The 21,003-nt window shown below is 41.8% G+C and overlaps 1 protein-coding gene across 1 annotated transcript in view; it reads left to right on the top strand.

Annotated features, from left to right (window-relative positions):
* The window catches only part of LOC127644674 (dihydropyrimidine dehydrogenase [NADP(+)]-like), a 210,900-nt gene that overhangs the window by 14,200 nt on the left and 175,697 nt on the right, over positions 1-21,003 (top strand). The window contains exon 3 of the mRNA XM_052127984.1: positions 1,842-1,924. Within this exon, the coding sequence (XP_051983944.1) occupies positions 1,842-1,924 (83 nt within the window). The remainder of the gene's footprint in view (positions 1-1,841; positions 1,925-21,003) is intronic.

Raw genomic sequence — 21,003 nt, forward strand, 5'->3', positions numbered from 1 at the left:
TATCATATCCTGTGAGTCCTATGAGTCAAGGCTCATAAGCATATTCAAATGTTCATTTTAAATGCTTTTTTCACTATGTGGTGACAGTGTTGATGAAATACCGAATCTTGTTTCTAGAGCTTGCATATTAATTAGATGCTCAAATTATACTACCAATTCCCAGCACTAAGCATTTTGACTAATTAATAATAATAAAGCCCCCAAGATGTTGGATTAGACTAATCCTTTGCCGGGGAAAAAATGCTACACATAACTTCAAGTGAAAATGTCAATGGTTATCCTGGTCCCAACAATGCCTCAGTGTAATTGGAAATGTAATTATGTTTTACCACAAAGATGAGTTTTAATACCACACAGAAGCTCTGAGATTAGTCTTAGGTGAGACAGAGTTGACAGAGGTCAAGTATTTTTCCATTTGAAATGAAAATACAAAATAACACATTGTGAGCTGCATGCTGTTAGAAAGGTTGTTGACAACTGTCTCTTATCATTCATATTTATATGCCATATGAAGTAAAACCTTCACTTGGCAATCAAGGAATACAGTTGAGACCCCATTTTAATATTTTAGGTCATGTTTTGTAAAACAAACTATATTTCTCACATCTTATCGAAATCTGTATAACACAAGGTTACCAGCTAAAGAGTCCATTGGAGGTTCATAAAAAAGCTATATAAGAATATCAGTGTAGACTGGTTTCTTATTCGCCTCACATCTGTATAATAAGAAAATTTAGTAACTCTGTCTCATGCCATAAATTAACTCAGTGTGTGGAAATTGAGTTAGCCTCAATCTCAATCTCAATCATGTTGTGATTCTATTCTCTCAAAACTTCAAATCTCTATGTGAGGGGGAATTTTCTGGCTGCTCATCCCTTTGAATTTCATTAAGAAGCTTAAGTCAGTTTTCACAATGGCTACTCTGAAACTGTAGTAGTTTACAGAATAAAGAAAGCACCGTAACCAGCTTGAACTTAGCCTTTTCTAAATGGGGAGGGGTTGGGGGAATCCTCCTTAATTCCTTTCTGATAATGTCAACCATGTCATGTTACAGTGTTAAATGGCACCAATTAATCCTTCCGTTATAAAGTAGAAACTCGTAAATCTTTAAAAGCAGGATAATCCCTGAACAGTATATTAGTTCTACTCAAAGGCATAACTCTCCTGCATGGTCATATTAAAATGTACAGTTTTAAAAATAATTTATGTGTGGTTATAGACACCTCTATAGGTATAGGGTTGTCCCATGTCTCTTTTTATTAAATGGATAGTTATGCGCTGAGTGCTAATTGGTCAAAACAGTGTTTCAGTTATACTCAAATACACAGTATAGTTGCAGCTATGATTTCAAACACTATTCATGTAGCTAATTTTTATATTGCTGCACAGCACCCATAGAAAAACATTTTGGTTATAGTACATTGTTAGGCGCATCATGCAGCACAGTATAGCACTGCCTCTTGTCCCTTTATTGCTTAAAGGAAATTTCACCTCATTTCAAGTTCTGTCATTATCTACTCTGTCCCTTGTTGGTCCAAACCCATATGGGTTTTTTTCTTCTATGGAGCACAAAAGTACAGCAGGACGTTTAATCTCAGTCATTTACTTTCGTTGAATGAGGAAAAAAAGATGCATCTCTTTTTGTTTTCCACGGAATAAAGAAATTCTGACAGAATTTTCAGTTTTTGGTGAACTATCCCTTTAATTTTAAAAGCAGCTGTAAAAATATTTTGCATTTTAATCATTTTACTCTAGTCACCTAAATAGCTTTGTTCATAGTACAAATAAAAAAAATGCACTATTATGTTCTAATATTGTCTCTGTGTGTTTGAATCCTCCAGTCTTGTGTGAATTTGGAGAACAACTTCGATGACATCAAGCACACAACTTTGAGCGAGCGTGGGGCACTTCGTGAAGCGCTGAGGTAAGCACTGTCTCCATAGCAACAGTCATAGTCAGTGCAAAGAGGAGTTTCGGGTGGGCAGCCGAGGAGCACGCATGCATTTGCGTGCCACTGCAAGAGGTGAAGACGAGTTTCGTCGGAAGTCATTCTTAATTATTGAGGGAACAGATTAGTGTACAGGCCACACTCCGCTCTGCTTTTCTGAGGGATTAATTTGTTGGAGAGGAGCCTCCCTCTGGGCTTTGCCTTGACTCTTCAACCCTGCAGGAGATGCTAAGGCTCGGTGCACAGTGAAAAATGTAAATGTTTAATTTGTTTGTTGACAATGCTTTTGGGTATCCCAAGACAACAACAGAATACTTGATCATAAGGATGGCTGGAGTTTCAGCCTACGTTGTGCTTGAATACAAAGAGTGATCTTAAAAAAAAAAAAAACAATGCAAATGACTATTAAGACTTGCAAAAAAGCTGAACAAGCTCCAAATTTAAGTAAACTAATTGCAGTTATCTCAAACCAATTTCTGTAGGGTTTAAAAGCAGAAAGGTGACGCTTATAATTTTATAAAAGCACTTATATTAATTGTTCTGGTAAAGTGCATGCAAAAGCTGCAAAGTTGTTTAAATCATACTTTTTACAGTAATTTCAGGGTTTTAGGGTTTGTTGACATTACATACCCTAACAAAAAATCTAAACTAGCAAACTTGCTGCAAATGTACTGCTCGTTGTTTTCACATACAAATAAACTTGTGATTTGCTGCAAATGTTTGCCAGAAGTTTGCAGCCTTTCACCAGTAGTGGTGAACCTCGGGCAAACCTTTGGCAACAAATAACAATTTGCCACAAGTTTGCTGCAAAGCTCATTTGCATGTGAAAAATATCTGTGGTGAATAGAAATGGCTGTAACTTTACACAGGAAGGATTAGTCAGTGATTTTTTTCACACTACAATCACGTTTACATGCATATTGTTTATGACTTGTGGCTATACTTTTGAAACAGCAAGTATTTTTAGGTTCAAAAATAGGTACCCATTCACTTCCATTGTAAGTGTCTCAATACAGATTTTTGCTTTTTTAAAAGAAGAGGAGGGCCAAGTCAAAATACATTTTTGTGGTAATCAATATTATGCCACAAATGCTGTCAATTAATCTTAACTTGTCTTTAACCCGTAATATTCCTTTAACAATTGCGGAACTTTTTCACGTGGTATTTCAGCATAAAAACTTGTGCTTATTCACTAACCACCTTCAATGTTGTTTAAGCAGGTACAGTATCTGCTGAAATTGCGAACCATATTAAGTATTTAAATTTAGCACACACTCAGGAACAGATTAACCACCAGGCTGATTGGTCATACCCAGTTCCTCTAAACCCAATGGGCCCCGAGCTCGAAATCGATTATTTATGTATTCTGGGATATCTATTATAAATCCATGCAAATATCAGCCTTATGTGAAATATAATTTGTTCACCCAAATGCGTGCTGGACTACAGCAGCACATACAAAGGCGCTCAAATGCGCATTTAGGGAATCTGCATCTCACAGGTGCAGCGTGTTTATTTGAAGGACTACAGACAACAGTGTCTGATTTAAAAAACACTTCCAAACACAAAGATAAGGTACAGTTTACTCTGGATGTGTACAAATCTGAAGATTTAAATTCATATATAGTACACAATTTGTGCAACAGTATAGATGTCATTAAAATGTATATACATATACACAATTTTATATATATATATATATATATATATACACAAAATTCGTGCAACAGTATGTATAGTGTCACGGTCTCGTGTCGTCCGCACCGTGTTTCATGTCGTCCGCACCGTGTTTCGTGTCATCCGCACCATGTTTTCTGTTTCACCCAGCACTGATCCCGTTCCATGTCACGTTTTCCCTGTTGTCTGCCCTGAGTCTCACTGTCCGTGTGTAAACTTCACTTTCCGTCTTTCCCGGCGCTGTCACAGCTTTATTGTCCGCACCTGTTCGTCATTTTGTTATCACGGCTCTTTGACCACTCTCTCTCTGTTTATGTCCCCTGCCTGTTGTTCCCTGTTCTTTGGAGGTTACCCTGCTCTTGGTGTTCCCTGCCTGTTAACCCAACCTATGTTCATCTGTGTGTTAGTTTAGTTTTTCCCATCGTGGACTTTTCTTTTGTTCCAGTGTTTGTTTATTTTATGTTATTAGTAATAAAAGCCGCGTTTGGATCCACACCCCTGTCTGCCTTGTCCTGCTTCCCTCACAATACCATTACAGAACGATCGACCACCAATGGATCCAGCGGTCCTGCAGGCTAACTACCGGCTGCTCAATCTAAGGCAAGAAGGCCGACCCATAGAGGACCACGTCCGCGACTTCTTTGAACTGGCGAGTGTCAGGGACTTCCCTGACTCCTCCCTTGTGGCCTTCTTCAGGGGTAATCGGAACGGTTCGCTTAAGGAGCGGTTGCCACTGGCGATGCGCGGCTGGACTCTCCAGGCATTCGTGGAGGAGACCTTGCTGGTCTGCGGCTCGCCATTCACTGTGGGTGTGGCCGAGGAGGACCCAACCTCTCCTCCCAATGTGGTCACTCCCCAGTCATCCGTGGCGCTTCCTGTCATGCCTGCCCCACCTGCAAGCGAGCCAGCCCCCATGCCTGTCGTTCCCCATGAGCCTGCACGGTCCACTTCGTCTGCCCGGAGGAGGAAGAGAAGACGGGCTTCCGCCTCCCGGCCCACGCCTGCCCCGGTCTGCGAGCCAGAGCCCACGCCTGCCCCGGTCTGCGAGCCCGAGCCCACGCCTACCCCGGTTTGCGAGCCCGAACCCTCGTCAGCCACGGTCAGCGAGCCTGAGCCCTCGTCAGCCACGGTCAGCGAGCCTGAGCCCTTGCCAGCCACGGCCAGCGAGCCTGAAGCCACGCCGACCAGGAACAGTGTACCAGCGCATACCACGGTCAACCAGTGCCTGTCGCCTCAGAGGTCAGTGAGCCAGTGCCTGTCACCTCAGAGGTCAGTGAGCCAGCGCCTGTAGCCTCGACCGTCCCTGAGCCAGCGCCTGTAGCCTTGACCGTCCCTGAGCCAGCGCCTGTAGCCTCGACCGTCCCCGAGCCAGCACCAGTAGCCGTGACCGTCCCCGAGCCAGCGCCAGTGGTCGTGCCCGTCCTAGAGCCAGTGCCCCTCGAGTCTCCCAGGGCTCCTCCTCTCGAGCCTCCTAGGGCTCCTCCTCTCGAGCCTTCCAGGGCTCCGCCTCTCAAGCCTCTCGAGCCTTCCAGGGCTCCGCCACTCAAGCCTCTCGAGCCTTCCAGGGCTCCGCCTCTCAAGCCTCTCGAGCCTCGCAGGGCTCCTCCTCCCAAGCCTTCCAGGGTTCCGCCTCTCAAGTCTCTCGAGCCTCCTAGGGCTCCTCCTCTCGAGCATTCCAGGGCTCCGCCCCTCAAGCCTCTAGAGCCTTCCAGGGCTCCGCCTCTCAAGTCTCTCGAGCCTCCTAGGGCTCCTCCTCTCGAGCCTTCCAGGGCTCCGCCCCTCAAGCCTCTCGAGCCTTCCAGGGCTCCGCCTCTCAAGCCTCTTGAGCCTCCCAGGGCTCCTCCTCCCGAGCCTTCCAGGGTTCCGCCTCTCAAGCCTCTCGAACCTTTCAGGGCTCCGCCTCTCAAGTCTCCCGAGCCTCCTAGGGCTCCTCCTCCCGAGCCAAGTCCGGATACCGTCTGGTATCCGGTCCTTTTGAGGGGGGATTATGTCACGGTCTCGTGTTGTCCGCACCGTGTTTCATGTCGTCCGCACCGTGTTTCGTGTCATCCGCACCATGTTTTCTGTTTCACCCAGCACTGATCCCGTTCCATGTCACGTTTTCCCTGTTGTCCGCCCTGAGTCTCACTGTCCATGTGTAAACTTCACTTCCCGTCTTTCCCGGCGCTGTCACAGCTTTATTGTCCGCACCTGTTCGTCATTTTGTTATCACCGTGTCTGTCCATTTAAACCCCGCTGTTTTCTCCTTCCCCTGTCGATCGTTGACGTTTCTTGTTGCATGGTTACGTCTCATGCTTGCGCTATTTCTTTGACCACTCTCTCTCGGTTTATGTTCCCTGCCTGTTGTTCCCTGTTCTTTGGAGGTTACCCTGCTCTTGGTGTTCCCTGCCTGTTAACCCAACCTATGTTAATCTGTGTGTTAGTTTAGTTTTTCCCATCGTGGACTTTTCTTTTGTTCCAGTGTTTGTTTATTTTATGTTATTAGTAATAAAAGCCGTGTTTGGAACCACACCCCTGTCTGCCTTGTCCTGCTTCCCTCACAATACCATTACATATAGATGTCTTTAAAATGTTTTAGTCCTGCATGCATTTAATGTTAAATGATTAAGCAAAAGATGCCTTAATACACAACATATTGTAACGTTTCTGACAGGCAATGACACAGGAGCAGACGATGATGTGATGACGAACCCAAGTGGAGTTTATTTACAAAAGTGATATCCAAGAACCCTAACTTTAAACGTGAACAAAACATAAACATGAACTTGACTAAACTTGACTTGACATGGCTTGACTATGAAACAAAACATAAACATGACTTGACTATAGAACCAACATTACACCAACAGAATAAACATGACACATATGTGCACGGTAACCTTTTGTAATATATGGTTAACTGCGAGAGTTCACGAATGGTTATTGTGTTATTTGTGGGGAGTTAGGACTCGGGAATAAAGAATGCTTATTGCCATGGATGCATCAAACACAATCTCAGATTAGCATGGAATAAAGTGCACAATGAGCTATGAGCCTAAATAGCACAATACATACAGTAGATCTTCAAGTGATAAAATCACATCAAAATCAAACAAAAACATTCTTGTCACTTTCTGCAACAAAGTAGGCATATTCTTAATAATGGAAAATGCATAATTCTGCCCAGGCAGGCTCAATTTCCATGAGGCAGCAAACACTATGGTTTATAGGACTTCTTTGGGATGCTTTGATTTTTAAATGATTCAGCATTTAACTTCAGCATTAATATAATTATTGTCTGCACACCAGAGCAAAAGGGGGAAAAACATTGGCTCACTGTTAATCAAGCGCTGAAACTTTGCCAGGTGAAAAACAATGTGGAATCATATTTAAAAGTCACATTAGGTCCTCTTTGTGACACCAGCACTGAAAAAGCTTGATGCATCTTAACAAATGGTGAAACAGAACACAGGTGTCTCACGATGCATTAATAAATATTGAAGTTCTTTTTATCTTAACAATGTCTAAAAAGAAATGTGACGTTCCTGCACAACAAATTGTAAAACAGAATGCAGGTGTCTTGAGATGTATTTATAAATATTTAAGTTCTTTTAAACTTAACACAGTGTCTAAAAAAATTCAACGGTCCTGTGTGGTATGCTGAGTTGTGATACGACGATCAAAGCCGTCCACCCAGTGATGAATCTGAAGATGTTTGTTATGTAAAAAGATACCAGAAAAAAAGACAGGCTTCACAACTTCAGATAATGCTGGCTGTTGTGCATGGACGGATGCCTGTTTTTCTCAAGGATTAAATGCAATTATGTGTTTATTTAGCCATGTAAAAGAGAAATAAACCAGTATGTTTTCTTTTGATTAAGGAAATTGTACACAAGCATGTCATATTTTTATTTGAACAGAGTGAAGGGAAGAAGTTGTGTTTTTAAGTGTTGTTCAGACAGTGCAGTCTCTCGTTTCTGAACATATTTTCGGGAGGGGTACCAAAAAATACATAATGTAAATGGATTGTTCATAGGTTTACAGGCTCATTAATGACACTGGTTGTGTTCTATTTACTTAGGTATTTCAGGTATTCCAATAAATTTCTTCTAATAATCCCAGATAGGCTACAGCAAATGGTCATAATTAATATTTCTTGATAATTAATCAGCATAGCTATACATTTTCTGATGGGTTATTTATGTGTGACATCAGTGTGTATATGTATTGAGTTTATGCACCCATCTCTGGGATCTCTACATACATCCCTTATCCTGTGCGAATTGAAAGGAAACATTACAGACGTCGGCAGTAATAATTAATCTACAGTCAGACTTTTGTCTGGGAAACGAATCACGTCCAAATAGGGCTTTACTTAATAGAACAATCTACTGTTGGATATGGTAAATTCTTTCAGTCTGACTAGAAACAGGGATAAAACATATCCCCTCCAGATATAAAAATGAATGACCAGAAGGGATGATATCAAAAGCAGAGGCAGGCAAATCCCTCATCCCCCCTGGCAAATCGTACCCTGGCCAGAAGTGATCCTTCTGGCCATGCAAATTAGAAATTTATGTCAGTTATTAAAGGAAATACTCAATAAACTAAAAAAACACTTTTTTCGTATAGCGCCTCAGTTAAGTTATGCAGCAGAAACGCAGTGTGAAAACACAATTCAGCCTTCTGTAGCAGTTACGCTTGCATGCCTCTTTATTGAGAAACTGGCCTTCATTTAGTTGTGTGTAGTTTAAGCTAAAATTAAAGTGTTTAAATGCTGAGCATGTTGACTCTTTTGCATAAGAATAAACGTGTAGTACTAGCTCTGGCACCTTAACAGTGTAGGACTTTAAGTGCACCAGGTAGTGAAACATTCCAAAGGACACACAAAGCAATAAGCGAACCTTCTGGAAGAATGACCTTAGGGCCTTTCCAGGCCATAAAACTATGAATCTATACATTGGGTGTCGAAAGTCTCTCCCAGCTGCATCCTGTGACCACTAAACAAAAGAACTGTAAAGAAGATCACACTCCCCTACTGGAGTCCTCTGTTGAGAGACTAAAGCTCCTTTCAGGTTGTTGATTTGAGATAATTAATGCATGCCAAATGGTTGGTCAAGAGACAGCAAAACAGCTTGATTTAAAACAAAAGGGCCATTGGTCCAGGAGGCCTTGCACACCTCGGGACAGTGACACAGGGCAGACTCAGCATGATCTTCTGAACTTTTGACTATCTATGCATGTGGGATCAAACGTACAAGATAATGTTATATACCAGGCTTAGCCTGACTATATCATCTACAATAACAGATAATCAAGCATCACCATGCCCTAAGTCGAAGTTAATGGATTAACCATTATAACTTGTAATGTGGTATCCTCTGAGGAAGCTCTCAGTCTAGGTCCTCCCCCCTATTTTTTACACTTTAGAGAGAGTGAGAGAGAGAGAGAGAGAAATCTGAAGCTGTGAAATTCCAAGACTGGGTTTACTAACATTTTATCCTCTTAGACACATGGAACTAACATTGTTCTTGTCTTTCTAATATGTATAGCTACCTATTAGTATAGCTATTGTCATGTAATCCTTTAACCATATATTTTATTCTTAATACTAGTAAGATAAGATAAGATTCAACTTTATTGTCATTGTACAGAGCCAATGAAATGCAGTTGTTTTCACATATCCCAACTAAGCTGGGGTCATCCATGAAACAGCACCCCTGGAGCAGATAGGGTCAAGGGCCCAACAATGGTATCTTGACAGTGCTGGGGCTTGAACCCCCAACCTTTCAGTCAGTAACCCAGAGCCTTAACCGCTGATCCACCACTTTCCCCCTGTGATGCACCGAAATTAAAATTCTGGACCGAAACCAAAAATTCAGGATGCACTTGGCCGAAAATGACTTTTTTTTTATGTAATTGCTTTACACATTGCAAATTGGACTACTTTCTATTTAAGTAAAAGTGTCAGGTTTCTCTTCAAGAACAAAAGTTGCTCAGCTTTCTGGCAACTCAAGAACATGAGATGCTGCACTGAATAGTCTCTCTCTCTCTCTCTCTCTCTCTCTCTCTCTCTGTGCTGGTGCTTGGGCAGATAAATACCTGTGTGCAATCCGCGCAAGCAATGGAAAGCGATCTTTGTTCATGCCCCAGTAGTCAAGAAGATTGTCGCATTCGCAATATGAGCGTGAAGCGATCGACTGTGTTCCGCAACTGCTTTCGGGCCCTTGAATAATGTATAACGTGCAAGGAAGGGCACCCGGTGGACTTTTTGGTGCCCTCCTTGGGAAAGATGGTGCCCTCCTAGGGAGTTGGTGCCCTACACAGACTGCGTAGTATGCGTATAGGTTGTGGCGGTACTGCTTATTAGTATTATATAGTATTTCTACACCACTGACATCGGCCTTTGCTTGGCAGTGCAGTGATTATGATTAGATCGATCGAGAGTGAAACCTGGGGACTGAAGGGCAGGGAGGGATATATATCTGCTCATATTTTCGGCCTTTTTTCTCATTCGGCCAAAACAAAAAATTCAATTTTCGGCCGAAGATTGGATGAATGTTATTACCAATGCAGTTATTATTATTACCCCCATGTTTGGTATCTATGAAGTCCATAGTAAATTTCCAGAATGTCAATGTTGGGTAAAATCCTATAACTTGCATTGTATTATAGCTATCAAAGTTTAGGACTGAAATACATATAGTCAGAGCAGGAAACGTATGTAACAAGAGAATGATATACTAATTAACTTGAGGCGGGAAAAGCTGTTTAAGCCCTGTGGTCAAGCACATTTCTGACTGGTCAGAATTCTTTTGGGTTGTGCACAGTCAGAAAGGTTAAAACCTCATGACACTGAACGAACCATTGAGTCAAGTCGATTTGAGTCGAGTCCATGCCTACTAAGAATCTACTCTGAACACAGAGTCTACACTGAGCACCGAATCTATGCTGAACACAAAGTGTATGCTGAGTCTATGTTTTCTTTTGAGCTGTTAGCATTATCATCCAGTCTTTGTTTCCACAGTTTTTCGCAATAGTAGTTAACTTGACTGCAATTCCCTTTGGCCCTTGAATGCACCGCAGCAACCTGCCTATGAATGAAACCCAGCTCATTCATCTCTTTTCTTATCATTCCTGATTGGCTTCTTTGACCCCTCACGTCATCTTTGGCTTGACTTCCAGACTGCCGACACAATGAAAGAAATAACTCGTCAACTGACCAAGTAACCATGTACAGTACTTCCTTGTCTCGTTAAACTGGTGTATTAGATCAAAATCGATAATGCTATCACAGGCTAATACGAAATTTATGGATTGAAATATCATACATTGCCATGAATCAATATTCTGCATTTCCAGTATTCCAAATCTTGTTTTCTTTACCTTTCACTTTGTGTGTTTGTGTGCGCAGTAGATTTGTTTATGCATTAGGTTTAGAATAGTTTAATAAAGCCTTGTTTGTGTTCAAAGAGAAGTGTCTTGTACTTCATTCTCATAAAGTCAATGTCTTAAACTGTCTGATCCTTTTACTTGCTTATAAAGAGTGTTTACGCTTAATTTGGGATATTATTTTGTTGGTCACGGGGTGATATTCCTCTCAGAACTGATAAAGATGCAAGTTCAACATATCGGTGGACAAATACGTTGATTGGGTGTTAAATATGAATTATGTTAGATTCCCTAGAGATTAGATCATTATTCCCCATTTAATCAATAATGAGCTAAAATTCCTACAACAGATAAGACAATCAGTCCGTTTACAGTTTAATCTATGTTCTGATCACGTTTGATGTAGTGATCTATTCAAATATATCCTGAATTAACACCTCAGAGCATTATACATAATGGCTTCATTTGAATAATACATCTAATTCTGCAGGCCATAGAATATGCATGAGCACAGCATTGCATCTGTTGATCATCATAAATAAAAAAACCTAAGCAGCAGTGAAAACCAAGAGTTTGGTAAAAGAGAGTGAGCGCAAGAGATATTAGGGATATTAATGCACACTTTTGTCCTGCAGAGGTTTGATTTTAATCCGTCTCTAAATGAGACTCCCCTGCTGTGCTGGATGGAAGATTTAATGAAAGATTTAGGTTTCGTAACCACTAATAATGCAGGACATGAAAGTCCATGTGGCATGCACTGCACTGGTACTCTTCACAGGAGGCAAGTGGCTTATTTGTCCTGTTTGTTGGGCACACAGGAAGCCCTTTTAGATCCCTGGCATTACAAAACAGCCATGAAATCTACTTCTCATTAGGGACTTCCGAGAAAACCAAGGTTACTAAGAAACTGTTCTGTTACACCTCAAAACTCTCAAAACTACATTTTGATGACAGATCTAGATGTCAGGGAAATCAAACACTTGCAGCATGAATCCACTTTGATGTCATAATGAATCAGATAATGACTAAGGAAAATTTGATATTTCTTCCAGAGATATCTCTTAATAAATATGAGGGAAGGCAGCAAAGTTGTGATATTGAATTGTATATGTTTATATTTTCAAATGGTAAGACATTTCTATTAAAATCTCTAAAAGCTAAAGTTGATATATTCAGTTAATTTAGGCAGGTGGATTTTTGCGTTGCTATATTGCTCTTACTTCTATAAAATAATATCATATTTTAACTGCTTGTGATGCTGGTCCCTTCAAATCCCATCTAAAACAGAGCTCCAGTTTTGGTCACCAGCTTTAACACTTACTGTGTTTTGGCTGCTGGATGCTTCAAAGTAAAATTACTTTTGTTAGCACTATCTTAAGAAAAATTATTCTGTAATCATTTTCTCTAAGTACTGTATACAAAAGGAGATGCTTAGACAGAATGTTGCAGGCTCAGTCATCGTTCACTTTCATTATATAGAAAAAAGATGCAATGAAAGTGAATGATGACTGATGCTAACAATTCTATCTAACCTCCTTTGTTGTCTATGGAAGAAAGAAAGTAATAACTTGAAGGTGAGTAAATGATGTCAGAATTTTCAGTTTTGGGTGAACTATACATTTAACTAGTTTAACCAGCTCCATCAGGGCTAGGCTAGGCACCAATCCAGCATAGACCAGCTTGGAAATTCATAGTCTTTTCAGCAGGAAAATTACAAGTGACACTGCCCTGAACTAATTGTCTGCACAGTAAAACAAGAGTTGGCTGTATCTGATTCGTTTCTGCAAGAAATGGAGGATCTCAGAGCTGACAGCTACCTTTAGTGTCTGTTGTCAAACTGTTTTCACAGATGTCAGATGACTGAAGTCAAGTAACATGTTGCGTGGTTAAAATGATGAGCTCTAATGAGGAATAACTCCTCTTATTATTCTCGGCTCCACCACACCCCTGACAGAAGCCCCTTTTCCTCTTCCTGTCTTTTCTTTGTCATAGAAGCCACAGTATATAAAGGTGATTGATCATTAAAACCGTTCTCTCATCCCAGCTGTCCCGGCACCTAGTCTGAGAGAAGGCCCATTTGATTCCGAGCCAGGTTTAATTGGTCGTATATAAAATGGTTTAAGTAATTAAGATGACAGAGTTGGTGTGTGAGAGGACAGTCTCCTCGTGTCCTCTCTGCGAGGTCTGGTACCTCTCTAGGGTCATAATTATGACTCGGTCCCCACAAGTTACATGTCCTCACAAGTGAGGATTTTGACGGGTATCTCTTCAAGTTGACCTCCCACACATGATAAATTCATCATCTCCACAGAAGATCATTTGGGATTAAGTTGGTTGTGGTGGGAGGCATTAGGCGATTTGACAGCATTTGCTAATGCCCACGTTGGTTTTGAAATGAGCTAACATTGAATCATGTTTTGTTGCACTGAGTAATGCATTTGCTGTGTATTATTGCAGTGGTACCACAGTTTAAGGACGCTTTTATTTCATTTGTAAAATTTTGTAGAATGGCTGTACAAGTAAAAGATAATGTAGTCTGAAGTCTCACAGGAAGACAGTTTCTCAGGATGTGTTTTAACCTCTGTTTCTGTAATAAGAGGGAAGAGAAGTGTAGGTCAGGCTTACATGAAGGCTGAGGGAGTTAAAAGGAAGGTTTTGTTTGTATTCTGCTACAGTATATAGAGCTATGCGGATTCTTTTGTCAGCCCTTTAATGACGACCTTCGATAACTCAGTCTCCTAAGAGAGTCTGAAATAAGTACAATCTCTTGTCACTTGACTATTGCTCGGTTTCAAAACCTACTGAGATGCACAGAGGCAGCATTTCAAAGCATTTAAAAGGCTCTTGACATAAAGGCTGTTCCAGTAGGTTGCAGAAATCAATCAAAAAATTGCAGAAAGGCAATCCTAGAATGGTGAAATCCAAAATGGCAAATGTTGGAGATATGTTGTTTACTAATACATTTATGAAAATGATTGATGAAATATCAGTGTAATTAAGTTTTTGTTTTGTTTTATATTTGTGTATGCTATGTAATTATTCCTAGACTATCACGCTGTTAGCTTAGCAACCTGTCAGACTAAAATTAATTGTGATTAGAGTGTTGATAAAAACTTCAGTTTTATTAAAACTAGTTTATTTTAAATGGTTTTATTCAACATTTGTGGGTGCTATGTATTTTTACTCATCATGTTGTTAGCTTAGCAACATGCCTTTGTCAAGCTCTTTTAAAAACAGTTATGAGTCGAGTTTCAGTTAAAAATTCTGTGTAATCAAAACTGTCTGTTTAAAGATTGTGTGTGTGTGTGTGTGTGTGTGTGTGTGTCACACTGATCAGCCACAACATTAAAGCCACCTTCCTAATATTGTGTAGGTCCCCCTCGTGCCGCCTAAACAGCGGCAACCGGCATCTCAGAATAGCATTCTGATACGATATTCTTCTCACAACAATTGAACAGAGTGGTTATCTGAGTTACTATAGACTTTGTCAGTTTGAACCAGTCTGGCCATTCTCTGTAGATCTCTCTCATCAACAAGGCATTTCCATCCACAGAACTGCCGCTCACTGAATGTTTTTTGTTTTTTGGCACCATTCTGAGTAAATTACAGAGACTGTTGTTCGTGAAAAGCCCAGGAGATCGGTAGTTACAGAAATACTCAAACCAGCCCGTCTGGCCCCACAATCATGCCAAGGTCCAAATCACTGAGATCACAATTTTCCCCTTTCTGATTGTTGATGTGAACTTTAACTGAAGCTCATGACCTCCTGTCTCTAGAATTTACTCCGAATGGGGACAAAAACAAAAAAAAATCCAGTAAGTGGCAGTTCTGCCAATAGAAATGCCTTGTTGATGAGAGAGGTCAACAGAGAATGGCCAGACTGTTTTGAACTGACAAAGTGTACAGTAACTCCGATAACCACTCTTTACAATTGTGGTGAGAAAAATATAATCTCAGAATGCTATTCTGAAGATGTGGGTTGGCACTGTTTTGGCGGCACGAGGGTGAACAACACAATATTAGGAAGGTGGTTTTAATGTTGTGGCTGATCAGTGTTTTATATATATATATATATATATATATATATATATATATATATATATATATATATATATATATATATATATATACTGTATACTGTATATGGCTCAACAGCATGCTAACATCGAACTCTATAAAACCAATTGTGAGTCGAGACGCTATTTGTGTGTTGCTGCCTATGTAGAAATGAAGAATATTTTAAATCAGTCACTTATGAGGATGATGTTTTAGGGGGCATTCACACATGATGTGTTGTAACTTTTTAAGAAGCTAGATGAAGTACAACAGAAAGGCTCAAGAATGTGTCCTATGTGAATGGCCGCTTAGAAGGCAGCTGCCTATGTGACAGTACGCAGTGAGGCAGCTCACTAGGTTTTGGAACAGAGCTTATGTATGTTGTATACTCCTACAAGCTGTGCCAACAGATATTCTGCAACTCTACTTTATCAGGATCATTAGGATTATTGATGGGATTCTCGGTTCAAGGTCATTAACAGTGAGCAATTCCCAGTCTCACTGCACTGCATGAGCCGAGGACTAGAAAATATATTTCCTCAACATCAGTCAGATACAACCTCTGTCAAATAAAATGAGCATACATTGCTTTGACACTGGAGCAACACAGGGTATTATTGCTAACACAGTACTTGAGCAGAATGCGTATTCCAGAGGTCATGTTTAGTCTGACCTCCCATTGTGCCTCATTTACCGGCATGTGCTAAGACCAGGTAACGTGCAAATAAATAACGGAACAAGGTACTGAATTTTAAAGTGTAGGGGTCAAAGCTTAGCACTGCTATTGTGTTCATTAAAACATCTAGGTTACTATTGTAACCCCTGTTCCCTGATGGAGGGAATGAGACGATTGAAGTGACACTAGGGGCTTCTTTCGGGAGCAACGGTTACCTCTAATATTGAGAAAAGGCCAATGAGAAATTGGCAAACAGAATTTGCATGTCCCTCCCCCAGACATACGAGTATAAAAGTAGGGAATCGTGCATCTGTTAGTTAGGTTTTATTCTGAGAAGCCGAGAGTAAGGTTCAGCCGTTACAGCGGTTTGGTACAGTGTCATGGCAAGGGGGACACAACGTCTCGTTCCCTCCATCAGGGCCCCATAAGACGTCATAACATTTTAGGTTGCGGCATCCCTGAGGGGGTGGGGGGTGGGGGGGGTTTGGGCAAGTGACGTGACAAGCATGGTAGCAGGCCTTGCTTTTCACTCTCTATGTTCTCTCTCATAGAGTGTTAGATGCTGCTGGGGCCATTTAAGCTAAAATACGCACCGGGGAAAGGCTTTATTTTCCGATCCTATTCCTCCAGGGGGAAAAGACCCCACGGAGACCAACCTGTGCCAAATACGTCACATGGGCTTACTAGCCACACATGAAAGTGGCACAGTGGTAGGTCCTGCCTAATGAGGGAGGAGCTCTACAAACATGGTGACCGGGGACAGCGGGGATTGCCCAAGGGAGACGAGGGTCCACCTGGCAGGGGGACTGTATTGCGGAAAATACATCACAGGGGGTTACCGTGATAACCAGCACCTATGGAGCACCTTTTCCAGTACAGAGTAATCAGTACGCATAGTGGGCCTGGTCGGGAATTCCTCCACTGAATTCACAAGCCCGAGGGCTAGTAGGAAGAACATCCAGTGAGCATGAGTTTGAGGGCTCATCTGGGAGTAAGAGCGCACGTGTTTTCCTCAGTGGAGGGGAAAGGCGCTATATGCAAGCGGTACACCCGATCAGCTCTACCGTATTACCGAGTTCTACATGCTCCGGCCTAAAAAAACATGGGACGAGACCGACTCTACCCGGAGATTATAAAATCTCACAAGGTATTGGGTGTTGCCCAGCCCCCCGGTCTACAGATGTCTGCTAGGGAGGTGCCATTGGCCAATGCTCACAATGATGCCACACTGCTCATAGAGTGTGCTCGAAGCCTCAAGGGGGCAGGCATGTCCTGGGTGTGATAGGCCAATGCAATGGCGCCAACGACCCAGTGGGCAGCCTCTGTTTGGAGACAGCGTTCCCTTTCCGCTGTCCGCCAAGCAAACAAAGAGGTGCTCAGAGAGTCTAAATCTCTTTGTGCGGTCTAAATAGGTACGCAAAGCATGTACTGAACACAGCATGATAAGGCTGGGGCAGCTTCACTTGCAGGTTCAATATTTGGTTCCTAAAAGGGGTCGAAGGAATCTCGTTGATGCCTTAGGATGACATGAGCATCTACCGGACCGAACACCAGGCAAGTGTCGCTGACAGAGAACACTTGCAGGTCTCCAACCCTCTTGATGGAAGTGAGCGCAATCAAGAGAGCCGTCTTCTGGGAGAGGGCACTTTGCTCGACTGACTCTAGCGGCTAAAAGGATGCTCTCTGAAGACCTGTGCGGACCACAGAGAGATCCTATGAGGGGAACAGGCATGGCCTGGGAGGATTCAACCTCCGGGTGCCTCTTAGAAACATGATAATTGAGTTGTGCTTTCCTAGGGAATTAACTTCCACTGCATCGTGGTGGGCTGCAATAGTGGCTAAATACACCTTCAAAGTGAAGGGCGACAGCTGCCCCTCTATCTTTTCTTGTAGAAATGAGAGCACTGACCTGACTGCGTACCTCTGTGGGTCTTCAGAACGGGAATACACCAGTTTGCGAACAGACGCCCTTTCAGGGCGTAAAGCTGCCTGGTAGTAGGAGCTCTGGCTTGGTTTATCGCTCTACGACAGCTAGTGATAGACTGGGTTTTGGCATTTTCGCCGCACACCGAATTGAAATGGACACCACTGAAACGGGGTGGGCACCTGGTGAACTGAACTGCGTAGCCGAGTCGGATGGTCCTGGACAGCCAACTCAATGGGTTGGAGAGCCAAAGCCACGCGTCCAAGCTCCGCGTAAGGGGCACTAAGGGAACGATCACATTTAACGCAGCGGTGGGGAGCAGATAGTGTTGTGTCGGGGGGAAAAGTTGCATTCCGAGACGTGTGCTGAGGAAAGCATGTGGCAGGAACAACACAGAGGCGGAAAGACATCTTTATAAAGATGCGTCTTTAAAAAGTTGTCCAATGCCAATGTGAATTGTTTTAGAGGATATGCTCTTTTAGGAAGCGCTGTCGAAGCTCCTAGGGGCGTAGACTGCACTGGCGTGCAGAGAAGAGAAAGCCGCTGGAAACGCACCATATTATCCAACAGCAATGCTTCTTGTAGAAGTGATTGAGCAGTAGTGAATTCAGATCGCTGATCACACAACCGCTCGGCTCCGAAGAAAAAATCTAACTAACAGATGCATGATTCCCTCCTTTTATACCCGAATGTCCGGGGAAGGGACATGCAAATTGTGTTCGCCAATTTCTCATTGGCCTTTTCTGAAAATCAGAGGTTAACGTGGCTCCCGAAAGAAGCCCCTAGTGTCACTTCAATCGTCACAACGTCGAGTGAGTGACAGATGGGGAAGGGCTGTTTCTAGACATAGGCAAACTAGGTGGTTGCCTAGGGTGCCACAGCTCGGTGGGGGATTGGTCACCAGTCAGGAAGTCAACCCTCCCCAACCCATCAATGATGGGATAAATCTGCCAGAGGAGGATGCCATTGAGGAGGTTGCCATACCATCTGCGCAGAATCCACCTAGAAATTAGCATGAGAACCTTGTCTGCACATGTAAGAACGATTTGTATGCAGTTAATAGTGAATGAGTTCCAGTGGAGCAGAATTGTTACATTATTAGGGGCAAACAAATATTTTAAGGCCTAAATATTGAGAGAGAATTATATCTTGCAGTGTTTTTCTTTTGGTAGTAGTATCATTGAGATTCCCCACACCCCTCATTCATTAATAATTGAGCACTCCCAGGAGCACTAATGTGAAAGATCTTAGTAGCTTCACACAGGGCGAGCTGTCTCACGTGCCTCTGTTAATGACCGCACTGGAATTATTCTGTCCTTGAGAGCTATCTTCAAATGCATATTCATTTGACTGAATTCCATTTAAGGCCCAAGCTTTTCATTTCTCAAATACAGCAGCATTAAATCCTTGTCCTTGAAATTCCATGTTACAGATGTCTTTCATAATATGATAAAATCACAGCTTTGTGCTTGTTCCATGCTTCAATCATGTTGATTAAGCATGACTTCATGAGACATGACTTTGGAAAGTTGTGCTTTTTTTCATAATCCAGGTTGATTGGCCATAGGTTTGAGGCAAACTTCAAGGAGAGCTTTTTATTGTGGTTACTTGCAGCCCTGATGTCCCATGAGTCACCACAACTCTACAGATGCAATCACTTCTGCATTATTTTCTGTTGACATTTTGCCCAAGCGCATCTGCACCTGGTCAGTCATATAACTCAAAACAAGTGGCAGTCCATCATGGGCCAATCCATTTTTAAAGGTGTATGTGACACCAAGCAAACCCCAAAAGAGTGACCTATGACTATTGCACCATTGTTGCACTTCATGTACTTCATGTGTCAAGTTGGTGATATTTTAGTCTTGGTTTCAACATTCTACTGGAATTACAAGCCACAGAAACCTTCCCGAGCTTCACCTGCATTAAGAGCCATTCTGCTCTCTCTCTCCGATGGAATGTGCTGCATGCATTTTGTTCCTCCATGAATATTTAATTTGCTGGAGCCAAATTATCCCATGTATAATTTAAAGCAGGCATGTTGTTGTCTACCAATATGAAGTTCACTGGTCATTATGAAGTCAGCAGCATTTATAAGAGGTATCTGTCTTCACCGCAGACTGTTCGTAGACATGTCTAGGATCAGGCATCACTCAGCCATTTGTTATTGGCTCTCCTCTCTTGAACCACAAAAAGGGCAAGCCATTATCTGCTTCTGCACACCGTCAACTGTGCTGCTAGTGTATTTAACTTTAGAATTTGTATGCGTTACCTTCCCTTGGTGTGTATATATGCATGAATTTTGCTTTACAAGAATGTTAAAAGATTTGCTTCATTGGTGAATATGCATATTTTGTGTTTTAGATGCTGGTGTGCTGGTTTCCCCACCAGACTTTTTAAATGGATTGTTCACCCCAAAATTAAAATTATGTCATAATTTACAGTACAAAAAAAGATGTTTGGCAGAATGTTAGCCCAGTCACCATTCACTTTCTTTATATGGGAAATAAAACGATGCACTGAAAGTGGTGACCGGGGAATCTCCTTTTGTGTTCCACTGAAGTAAGAAAGTCAAATGGGTTTGGAACAACATGAGTGCAATAAAATTATGACTGGATTTGCTAACCCTCTGGGGCTGGATTTTTACAGCAGAAACAACATAAAATCATTTTGGGGCATACAGATAAGTGTAAGACATCATTAGACTATAAAGGGTCTACTTTTATTTGTGTACACTCACAATAACAACACAACCCAGCTTTCAGCTGTCTCTGCATTCTCAAGCATATTTCTGAAACACGTCACAAAAATGAACTGAAACTCTGCAAATAGTTATCACACAAACATGAAACATTTGTCTAAAGAAAGCTTAAAATTTCTAATTTTAAATAAAATAATTACAATTTAAAACAAATATTCTTCTGCAATGTTATCTGTATGAATCAAAGCGATGTACAATTTCTCCTGGCTCAGCTAATTATCCCTAATGTGATTACACCCACGGGCAGAGGGCGCTATTCATACGGTAATGTGCTGAGACGATCAATGCAAATGGTAAACGCCCTGACTGTGCCTTAAAAACATCAAGTTCATTCACTTTTCTGCACGTTTGGAAGACGGCATGATATACAGGTGAGAAAGCTCCTGGATAGTGATGAAGATTTAACATTTTCCTCAGAAGATGAGCAGGACTCCGATGAATGTTTTTATTTTGAAGAGAGACTTGATCCATCCGAGAATAAAATTTCGGATGAGTAAGTAATTTAGTTTTTATTTACATATTAGTTGATATGCTATTTTATATAAACATACATAGTTTACCAGTGGGACTGTTTCCAGACTTGCCAGCCA

This window comes from Xyrauchen texanus, chromosome 6 (genome assembly GCF_025860055.1).
Source record: "Xyrauchen texanus isolate HMW12.3.18 chromosome 6, RBS_HiC_50CHRs, whole genome shotgun sequence".
NCBI lineage: Eukaryota > Metazoa > Chordata > Actinopteri > Cypriniformes > Catostomidae > Xyrauchen > Xyrauchen texanus.